The sequence below is a fragment of the Sminthopsis crassicaudata genome, chromosome 5 (assembly GCF_048593235.1).
Source record: "Sminthopsis crassicaudata isolate SCR6 chromosome 5, ASM4859323v1, whole genome shotgun sequence".
Lineage (NCBI taxonomy): Eukaryota > Metazoa > Chordata > Mammalia > Dasyuromorphia > Dasyuridae > Sminthopsis > Sminthopsis crassicaudata.
The window spans coordinates 112,605,983-112,617,561 of record NC_133621.1 but is presented as its reverse complement, the minus strand read 5'-3'; the positions used below and the strand labels follow the sequence as shown (position 1 = coordinate 112,617,561).

At 37.5% G+C, this 11,579-nt stretch overlaps 1 protein-coding gene across 2 annotated transcripts in view; it reads right to left on the bottom strand.

The window, feature by feature from the left end:
* COPG2 (COPI coat complex subunit gamma 2) overlaps positions 1–11,579 on the bottom strand; it is a 37,832-nt gene that overhangs the window by 474 nt on the left and 25,779 nt on the right. For both annotated transcript variants that reach the window (XM_074271122.1, XM_074271121.1), the window contains exons 13-23: positions 11,160–11,255; positions 10,617–10,860; positions 9,738–9,813; positions 8,089–8,192; positions 7,366–7,491; positions 6,376–6,438; positions 5,277–5,416; positions 4,430–4,601; positions 2,442–2,539; positions 1,068–1,206; positions 717–815 (exon numbers count right to left, since the gene is read on the bottom strand). In XM_074271122.1, the coding sequence (XP_074127223.1) occupies positions 717–815; positions 1,068–1,206; positions 2,442–2,539; positions 4,430–4,601; positions 5,277–5,416; positions 6,376–6,438; positions 7,366–7,491; positions 8,089–8,192; positions 9,738–9,813; positions 10,617–10,860; positions 11,160–11,255 (1,357 nt within the window). The remainder of the gene's footprint in view (positions 1–716; positions 816–1,067; positions 1,207–2,441; positions 2,540–4,429; positions 4,602–5,276; positions 5,417–6,375; positions 6,439–7,365; positions 7,492–8,088; positions 8,193–9,737; positions 9,814–10,616; positions 10,861–11,159; positions 11,256–11,579) is intronic.

Sequence of the window (11,579 nt, the reverse complement as noted above, 5' to 3'; positions counted from 1 at the left end):
CTGAGAAAAGTCAAGAGAACCAGATGGGGTAGTCAGAACAAACTGACTGCTTTTATAAAGACAAGTATAATTTTTTTTTTTTTTTAATGCAGGGGAACTAAATATTATCTACATGGTTCAAATACTTTTCAAGGTTCCTTCTAGCTTTAAATTTTATGGTCAAACTATAATATGCCCATAAAAATGGGCAGGCAACTCAATACTTGCTAATTAATCAGGAGCAGAACCAGGGAGAAATTAGTCAGGATTATCAGGGCGAAACCAATGCAAATTTCTTGAGCTAAACAACATTTAGGTGGACTTACTGATTTCAGACTAAAGGAACAGGATCAGTTAAACTGTCCTGTTAATGAGGCTTCAATTCTAATTCATGGAATGAAGTGGGTGGGCATAGTCAAAGATCTTCCATTAACAGAGTATTATTTCTCTTTCAATTCAATAAACATTTAAAAATCTACTGTGTGCTAGTTAACACCAAAAAAAATGAGATGACTTTTATGGAACTTAGTCTAGTCAAAGGGATGACAAACAAAAAGCTATAAAACAAAATACAAAAATGCATGAGTACAACAAATGATACCATTTAAGCTCTGAGTGGGGAAATTATTGCTTTCTGGGGAAAAGCATATGTAAAACTTCACAGAAGATGGCATTTGAGTTGGATTTTAAATTTTATATTCAAGTAAGAATAAGTGAAAAGGAATGAGAGTTCTTACCTGACAAGTAGAGTGTATGAGAATTTTTGTTTTCAGGTACTTTGTCTGACCTCTCACATGGCTGCATGCCCAGAAATGTGACGATGTTGTTGACAGCTTCTGTGTTTGAAAGATGTAAGGCAGAGCATTAGAAATGTTATATTTAAACATCTACTTCTTCATGAAATCTGCGCTACTGGAACTATACTGAAAATAAGAGGTGGAAAAATTAGGACTGTAAAGAATAAACTGTATGGAGAAAAAAGTAAATAGGCTGTACACTGACTGACAATACTTTTCAAATCCATGGGGATTATGTCAGCTGGATTTGATATGGGTTGAAGTCACTAGAGAGAGAGAGACTAGTCTCACCTTCAAGGGTTTTGGTCGTGCTGAGGGCAAAGGTCTCTTCCTTTTCAAAGTTATCTCCAACTTCTTCCCAGGCAACAGCAAAGTTGGGTTTGAGCACCTTCTGGATGTGATCAGACATAGAGACCTCAAGGTCTTCCAGCTGATGGTCAAATAAGACTGGTGTCAGTGCATAAAATTTCTCTAGTAGAAAAGGAAACTAAGCCTATTGGTTAGTAAATAACCCATTCCATTCCAAATTCTATTTATTAGGTCTTAATACTTAATGATAGCAATTCTATTGAACAATTAAAACACTCCTCTATGGATGATAATAAAGAAAAGGTCAACTCTCAGCAGAATAGCACAGAATCTTAGTTGGAAGGAACCTAAGAAACTTTCTACTTCAACTCATACTTGAACAGGAAATCTGTCCTCTAAATGCAACATTTATAAACATGTAGTGTATAAGTTAATAGAGAAAAACAGTTTCTATCTCATTCACAAGCACATACCAAGAAAACTGGGAAAAGACCACTAATAACTCAAGGGGAGAAGATGTAAGAAAGTAAAAAAAGGATTCAGCCTAGACTGAAGTCCTCTAATGTGTGAGTGTGAATGTGGGAGACATAGAGAGACACACACACACACAGAGCCACTACCTTTTTATAGCAGCCCATGTCCCTTTTGGATGGTTCTAATTGTTAGGAAGTTTATATCCTTACACCAAACCTAAATCTGCATCTCTGAAATTTACCCTCCAACCTCTTTCTCAGTGCTCCCTCCATTCTCATGGGCAGAGAAGAGCAAATGAAGCCCAATATGATTTCCTTGCATGAAGCTGATTTCCTCTATATGTGTACTCTTTCTGTTGATGAAAACTGGAATTCATCCATGTCCTGTCCTCTTATATGATTTCTGTTCTCTTCCTCTGATAAGTTAATTTCCATATAACAGCCTTTCTATTTGGATACATCTCCTCCCCGCCTCTTCTCGAGTGCTATAAAACTTCCCTAGTTCCTTCACTGATGCTAGGATGAAGGGGTTAGTTTCTTTATCATCCATGCTGGTTACTCTCCTTTGAATGGTCTCCAGTTTGTCAACACCTCTTCTAATATATGGTACCACAAAATGAATGAAGTACTTCAGATGAAGGCCGAGTCCTACACTTCTTTTGTTTTGGGCATCACATTTCTCAATGTAGCATAGAGTCGTACTGAGTTTTTGGGTAGCAGTGTCAATAAACTACATTCACTGTGCAATATGTTAAGATCTGGACTATCTCAATTACAGTATAAGCTGGCCATCCTTACACAATGTCATCATCAGGTATTCCTAACAAAAATAAAAACTTGGTACCATAAAAGGAAAAAGACCATATATTCAAGGGAAACTTACCACATACTCATCATCATATCCGTCCTCATCTGGAATACCAGTATTAGGGTCACAGTCCCGAACTGTAAACTTCATTGTGCAGCTAAAGGTGCAAGCAACTAGGGATGAAGAAAAGAGCAAGATTGCCTGTGTCAAGGGGTAACAACAGCAGGATCTTGCTACCACTAACATTGTGCAGTACACTATGTTCCAAAAAGCAGGTTAGATGCAGGCTCTTAATTTGGATCGAGTTTCTCAAGAAGTGGTCTGCAGGCTCATCAAACACGTACATTGCACAACAAAAGAATAAAAATATTAATTTGCTACTAAAGAATTAAGTCTCTATTAAGAAGTATTCAATCAGGCAAAATTGGTCACAATAATGGTTTACAAAAGTAATCCAGATTAAAGCACACTGACAACAAAAAACTTCATGAAAAATGCATCCTTACAGTAGGATTTAAAACACAGCAAATCCCATTCTTAATAGCTTCATTTAAAAAAAAAAAAGGTTACAGTTTATATCACAGAAACTCAGGGTTAGGAAAGGCCATCTACTTCATTCACACTTGAGCAGCAATCCACTTTACATTCTTGACAAATAGTCATCCAGCCTCTGCTCAAAGACCTTCATGGTGGGGAACCTGCTATATCCTGCTATATCCCAAAGCTACTAACCTATATTTTGGCAGCTCTGGTACGTTCCCCTCCTCCCCTCAATTTTAGCTCAGATCTCTCCAAACATGAGGGAATTTGACCTTAGCAGCCATTTATTCCAACTCATATCTAAAGGAATTTCTATTATAATATATTAGACAAATGGTTGGTCAGCCACAGCTTGAAGATTTCCAATGAGAGGGATCTCATCACCTCTTAAAGCAGACCACCATTCCTGCACCATTTTGAACAGCTCTGTTGGGATATTTTTCCTGATGGCAAACTTTTTTTTTTTTTAAATAGCTTTTTATTTTCAAAATATATGCAAAGATAGCTTTCAACATTCACCCTTGCAAACCTGATGGTAAACTTAAATTTGCCTCTTTGCACCTTCCTCTTACAATTCTCTCTGTAATTCTTCCTTCTATAAGCACAATAAGTTTAATCCCAATTCCCTTTCCAAAGTTAAGTAGTGTTTTTTGACATACAAACTATTTTGTATTCTTTTTAAGGGAAGGAATAAAATAGAATAGCATCTCTTGAAGCCCAAGGTTGGGATAATTAACCCTCTCTTGCTAATCAGAATTATTCCTTAAAAAAGAGATTTCAGAAGTTGCCTGAAAGAAGAAATTTAACCTTTTTTGTGTCATAGTTTCCTTCTCAGTACATTTTTTATGACAAAGTACAAAGGATATTTTAAAGGTAGCAAAATACATAAAAATAAGCTCACAGAAATTAGGTTAAGAACTGCTTTAGAAAGATCCAGAAGTTGGCTTAGGATGTGACTTGACAGAAAACTTATTACAAAAATAACTAAAGGTATAACTGACATAAATTTGCATGAGCCCTCAGGGGGACAAATTAGGTGAAAGGAGCAGGATAGAAATAAGAGAGGAAGGAGCAAATTCAGGAGAGGAAAAGATGAGCCCTAAGGACGACAAGGACAATGAGATATTTCTACCTGTCTTTCATCTTGTGCAATGCAATTCAAAGTTAAGACTTCCAATTATTTTCCATACAAAGTTTTAGCCACAGTCTTATGAAGAATGGACTTTCTGACTGCAATCAGAAGGTTAAGAAGAGGTACCATGTGTACCCTGTGGCAAGTTATGCAAAGGAAACTTATGTAAATAAACTAGCTTTGGCCACAAGGCTCTAGTTGTGACTTGAAGAAAGCCCATCTTGCTTCTCTAAAATACCTTATCAATAGCAGCCCAGCACTGAATTCCAGCATTTCAAGTTAGAAAGATCTATGCCACTGGGATCTAAGAGTGTGACCCTGAACAAGTACCAGGTTAAATCCTGAACATTTCCTAGTCCTCTTCTAAGAGCTCAAATGAGGAGGGCTGTACCTGCAGTAGGGTCATCATCAGGTAGACGAACAAGAGTGTAACATATTCCTGGCTGGTTATAGGTGAGGCTGGGGGCAGGGATGCAGCAGAGCACGTCATAGGCATCTGAAGGCTCCATCTGCACTGTCACCTTCTCTAGGAACTGGTCATTGAGAGTGTTTGTACAGTCAAACTGAGAAAACAATAAACAAGCATGTGTGTAAAGAGGTCAAAGTTTTCTTTGACTATAAAATAACAAGACAAGAAGCTCCCTTGGGTAAGACATTGCTTCCCAGAAACAATCCTACACATTTCCTGACTTGACACTAATACCTTTCCCCTTTAAATAACATTGTAACTCTCTCCTTTGGGTGTACCCTTGTCCTAAAAGGTTCACTATTGCACTAGAAATCATTCCTATTACATCTTAGCTTAAGGCAATTCTCTCCAAGATAATTAAAATAAAAATAAACATTTTCACTGGGTAAAGTCCTTTATGTAGGAATCTATACCTATTATGCTTCTGCTGAAGACCTTCCACTTCAGAAGGTACAAGAGTCAGTGATCTCATCTTGAGAAGCACATAGCAGGAAGTCTCCACCAAATACACTATGATTTTAAGTAAGGTCTATTCTCAATTGAGCCTCTTTGTACCTCTTTTTGGACATTCTTTTATATAATGAAGAATGTCACTGCAGCAAAGAAGGCTTAAAACAAGGAATAGAAATGATTGAGGCTATTAGTAAAGCTAGAAATTGGCACATAGGGCCTTCAATGGATCAATTCCCTTCCATAAATGGGGAACTGCTTCCAAGTTTATCCATTTACTTTTAATCCCTAGAACAATCTGGTCTGGCAATTTTCTTACCTGGAATACAATGTGATTGTTGAACATGTGCTTGACACAGCGGACAAAATATTCTGTTTCTGCTTCTGTGAGCTGCACAGGCTCAGATGATTTGAATAAAGGCCCTAGGTTCTTAAACTCAGGAATGGCAGCCAATTGTTCTGTCCAGGAACAAAGAAAACAGAATGGGGAGGGGTAATAAAATAAGATATAGGGAGAGAATTGAAGAAGAGATCCTTTTTGAAAACCAAAATACTATAATTCATTACTACAGCCTTTCTCAGATGTGACCAACCAGAACTCATCTCTGTGTTTCCCAAATCATATTTTAAGGAGCTTAGTTCTCTATTCTATATATGCAATAAGAGAAGCAGCTGGGTCTATCATTTTTAAGGAATTCCCAATACTCTTCCTAAAGCAAGGGAGAAGGGTATACATAGAAAGAGCCAGCACAACCAACAAATATTATTAAAGAAGTTATGCCAGCTAAGACATGCCTGCTTCTCAGGCTTCCCTCTGCCAGGAATTCATACAGGTCAGGGCTTCTTTTAGTCTAAATCGGCATATCTGTTAAAAAAAAATAATAATAAAGTGCCTAAAAAGTCTGTTTAATCTTGATTATAAAGAAATACACTCTCAGGGAGAGACAATGGACTGTCTACCCAGATCTTCTTGACAGAAATGACTTTTAACCCTTCTTATCCTGTATTTTGACATCAATAAATTATTACTATATGAATTTCCTGAGCTAAGGCTTTAATATCTCTTTTTTGAATACAAAAATCAAGTGAAACCATTTAATTCTTCCTTCAGTAAGTAAGCTCCATTATCAAAGCAGTGTGTCCTAGTCAAGCTTGGTAACATTGTTTAGAAAAACCACAGAGCAACAATAATTCTTCCTCTGGAAAATTACAACTTTTTCATTTTAACCCAGCACCTAACAGGTAACATGTAATTTTCATGGCAGGAACTTATAGCCCCCATTCAGTCACATGCAGATTTCCTTTAGGAGTTATACAATTTATGGTATAGATAGTAGAGATTCACTATATTTGAATGCCTAGGATCCAAAAGTCATTCTTTCTATCACTTTCATCTGTCAGACCCCTTTGCCTCCTACCTTGAAATATATCCTGTCTGGACGGAGCCAACTTCTCTGGCTTATTGGCCACAAGTGTGATTTCTACAAAGATAAGAAGAAATCTCATCAGTATCTATTACAAGTCTAACAATTTCCTTACTAAAAGAACCAGCATCTACTGAGTACCTACTGTAAAGTATATTGTTAGGCAGTGGAGGACTAGAAAATTTAGATAGGATATTGTTCTTATACTTGGGGGGAGAGAGATAAACAAAACCAATTAAAAGACCCAGTACCATAACAACCAAGATATTAAAGGGTGAAGTGTGACAAGAAAAAAAATCAAAGAATATATACACATATAACCTAGTTTCATAGGAACAAGAAAAATGGAATAGAGAGGGAAAAAGGTAGACTTGGGAGGTCCTGGTAGACTGCTTACCCAAGCTAGAGAACTAGCAGTGGGAATAGAGGAAAAGTGGTATGCTCAGGTAAACTGTGCCAGGGCTAGGAACTAAATCCAAGACATTGGGTTCCCAGGCAGTTCTCTACTCAAATATTTTTTTATTTGAATTTTCAAATTGCATATTCACTGGGTTTATTTTCTGATTCTCTCATTTTCCTGTACTATGAGCCTTTTGCAACCAAAACTTAAAACCAGAAAAACATAGGATAACAAGATAGAGATCTTTGATCTATTACTTCCTGTTTTAGGGGATAATGCATCAGTCTACTTCAGCTGTCCCACCGCTTGCTTTTAGAGATCCTCCTGTGGGTCACTATCTTTTATTTTCCTGGGTTCTATTTCACAGTCTTGCCTTTTATAGCATAGCAGAGGCTGGGGGATGTCACTAATCCAAGACAAAAAACCATTATCTACCAACCTAGATCTCAAAAGAATGAGGAATGTGGAGTGACGGGAAGAAACAAGTGAATCTGGTGTTTGAGACATGTGCTATTTTACACAACTGCCACAGAGCTGATGCTGTTCTACCCAGCAAATAGGCAGCAAAGCAGCTGCTACATTACCTGCTTTCTGTTCAAAGACAGGGGCAGTAGCAAGAGGAACAGACTTCAGGTCAAAGGGCTTCTCTGAGGGCGACAATGTGTACTGGTGCAAGGCTTTTTCCATCCCTGGTATTGAGACTGTCAGACCTGTAAAAGACAGCAGTTCAGCACAAAAAGCCCTAGAATCCAGGCTGGCCACAAAGCCATGACCTGAAGCAGCCCAGATAATGAGAAAAATAAAATCAGTTCTACAAAACAACAACCTCAAATATGTGAGCAAAATATACAGTTTTTTTAATGAAGGGGAAATCTCCAGGATAAGGAAGTCCATTTGACATGACAAATATGAGCAAAGGGAAAGAAGGTATGAGGATTTTAAACTGGGGAGATTGAGGGGATTATTCAAGGAAAATGTGAGAAGATAATGAGAGATTCTTGTGCTTTCTCTTAAGAACTTCATATAGACTGCCTTCATTTCAAGGAAGGACGACGACTAAATGGACATAGTCAAAAGAACAGATTCACAAGCCTATCAAGACTCCATATTGTAAAATGCAGTTAAGATAATGACCGCTAGAAACTCATATTAAAAGAAACACATTAAGTGTTTCTCCCAAGAAATTCAGTTTTCTTTGAGATGACAATTCAGGTTCGTACTGAATTACCATGAGACCTTATACCTCTCCAAGATAGCATCTAGGAAACAGAGATATGTATCTGGCCATGTTCTGGACCCTTACTGACCATTGAAGATGTATGCAGCATTCAGTGCCATCTGCTTCTGCTGCAACACATTCAGATAGAAGGTAGCTCGGTCCCGTACCTCGTCATCAGTATCCATCATACACCTGCTCAGGGGAAGAGTAGCTATGTCATAGTGTCCCAGGAGCCTCCAAACACTTTTTTAAACAATTTGAATGTTCAGACCATTTGTTTTTATCTGCACAAAAGGCTTAATAATTGCAAACTAATTTCAAAGCCACCATAAAACTTACACACTACTCTGAATTATAGGGCAGTTTCATTTTTATAAAGAGGAATAAAATCATCAATGCCTGCCCCTATGCACAAAATATAAGGATGAAAGAATAGAGCACTAAATATTTGTATTAGATATGCTGCCTCTGTCATTGAGCCACTAATGGGATCATGTACATTGCAGTTAAAAATCATGGATGTTTCCCACAATATTTAGCCAAATTATGAGGATGAATCAGAAAAATTTTCGACTATCCTTGAAGAAATGTTAGCTGTAAGGTGTGATTATTAATTTGATTTTTAAAAATCTGTTTTGTTTCAAACCAGCCTTTATAGCTGAACTGAATCTGATAAACTCGCTTTCTTCAAATGAAAGAGTAAGTCAGTAGAGTAAATACAAAGTTCTGAAAGGGTTATGCTGCAATAGTTCTATTCTTTCTCATCTATGGCTACAGTGTTTTCAAAAATCTACTCTGATAAGTGTATTGTCTCCGACCTTGTTGTTGTTCAGTCCTATCTGATTCTTCATGACCCCATTTGGTCATGGAGACCAAAACCATGTAGGGGTTTTCCATTTCTTTCTTCAGCTCCTTTTAGAGATGAGGAAACTGAGAACAGGGTTAAGAGACATACCAAGGGTCACACATCCAATAAGTATCTGAGGGAAGATTTGAATTCAGAGCTTTCTGATTCTAGGCCTGGCATTTTAATTACTGAACACCTAGATGACCAAACAACTCACCCAATGCAGGGGGAGGGGGCAAACCTATATCCTGGGATTAAGAGTTTTATGCTCTACTAACTGAGCTAGCCAGGCAGTCTTAGGCCTTCCTCCTTTTCAAATGGTAGGCCCAATTATAAAGACTAAAAAATAGAAGTTTTGGTCATGTTCTTAAAAGTTACATAAAAGAAGGGACACCTAAGTGGCAAAGTAGATAGAGCACCAGCCTGGCTGTGTGACTCTGGGCAAGTCACTTAATCCCAATTGACTCAGGGGGAAAAAAAAAGTTACATAAAAGAACAGCAGTGTGGCTGTGTTTAGAAGTTCAACAACTACATTTTAATTCAACTCTTCTCATAAATAATTTTTGTAGAAACTTTGTGTAGAATTCAAGTAATAGTTGTATAGTGTAGAGGGGAACTTGGACTCTAAAGGTTATATCAAAAGAACTTAAGCTCTAGTTGAAATGGTTTCAAGAATGGACCTAATGATGGATTATTTATCCTGTCTAGGGAAGGGATCCTGATGAAATTAAACGTCCGTTCATTAATGTTTGAACGTGTGTAAAATGAAAGAGAATGGGATGTCCCTGCTGCTGACAACACATCAATCTTACTCAGAGTCTGTATACCACAACCCATCCATTCAGCAACAGAGATTCTTCCTACAGGAAGACCACAATTTACCTATTTACCTCTGTAAGAGTACAAGGATGCTTGGGAGAAGATTTTCATTCTGCGCTCCAAATTTGGCCAAAGCACTGACAGCAGCTGAAGCAATACAAAAATCAGCCATTAGTTTCCAGAGTTAAGCAGAACTGCAAAAATAACCATAGCTTTCTTTTCCTGTTCAATACCTCACATTTCTTGATTCATCCTACTACAGAGAACAGAGACTTGTTTGCTTTGCTAAAGGATTCTTTATCTTATTTGTTACACTATAATGCTTTAAGAGAATCCAGTAGGGCCAAGAGCCTACCATGAACTCATATGATATAAAAAGAATAAGTCCTATTTATATAGCACTTTAAGGTTTGCAAACCAATTTCCCCCCCACCCCCAATTTTCCTCAGAGATAAGGGAAATATGTGTAAATAGGAACATAGACATTACAAATATCATCTTTTGGTTCCTTTTCCTTCCTCTTTTCTTACAAACACTAGTCAGACTTAAACCTTGTTCTAAAAAACTAATCCTGGGTATAGGACAAAAGTCTAGAACCCATGTTTTACAACTGTGCATATTTCTCAAAACAATGACAAAGTCCTCTCATTGTCTCAGTAACTGAGAGTGGCTCACATGCTACTCATTTGGTTACTTAAGGTAGTCAATTCTTTAGAACCCAGGGAACTAAAGGTGGTTCACATCTTCCATTTATGGAAGTTGGATAGAAACTGGAATGAAAACAGAAGAGGTAAAGATCTGCACAATCAGAGACTAACTTGTGCTCTGAGAACCTCTCGTGTGGACAAGCTTGCCCCCTTCATTTCACAACTCCTTCTCCATCCCACCACAAAAAGTAATCAAAAGAATAAAAGTAGTAACAAATTAAAGTCAGTTTTCATGTGACTCACCAGCCCTGACAGCCTCATTCTCCAGCACTACCCTGTTGAAAATGAAACGAATGTACTTGGAGGGAACAGGTGTCCGGGGACCCTCTTTCCCCAACAAGTGGAGGATCTTGGTGGCCAGCACAGTGTGTTCACAATCTTCAATGAACTCACAGAGGTGAGCTAGACCAGACTCTTTACTCTCAGGATTCTCTTCTACTATGTTGATTATGCAGTCTACAATGGCTCGCTTATATTTAAAGCCTCCCTGGCAAATGAGAAAAGTCCTTTTCAGTCAGTTAGCCTGTTAGTCCCTGAGGAATTACATGTATCTCCAAGTTCATGCTTACAATATGCCATTCTCATTTTCTTTTCCATTTAGAAAAGGAATAAATATGCATCACTCTAATGACAAGTAAGATCACTGTAAGAAGCAGTCAAAACGAGGTAAAATAATTCGGCAAACAGGCTTGAGGTAGAAGAATCCTCTTTGCCTAAAATATCAGTGTCCAAAGGGAATTAACAAAAGTCAGTTGTTTTAAATTCCTTAACAAAAAATACACGTACATCATCTCGTAGCATATTGGAGAGAAAAGTCATCATGACGCTGTGCTTTCGAGGGTACTTCTGACACAGAGCACTGATAGCCTGCACCACTACAACCTGGGAAGAACAAAGAACAGAGAGATGAAAAGATATTTCCATAACTTGAACACTTTTCCTTCTGAATACAAGTTGGGTGATGCTATGGTTGTCTAAGCTAACAAAACCTAATAAATGCTAAGTCTCAGAATGTCAGATATATTAGCTTAATTCCTTAATAAAAAAGGTATATGCCAATCATTGAGTTTATAAAGTTGGTCATTTAAGTCATTCAAACTTCATAGTCATAAAACTAACTTTTAAATAAGAATGGATAAAGAAATCATCTTTCCCTGATTGTAAAATCAAGAAATTTGTTTCATCCGCTTGTTAACAAATGTCAAA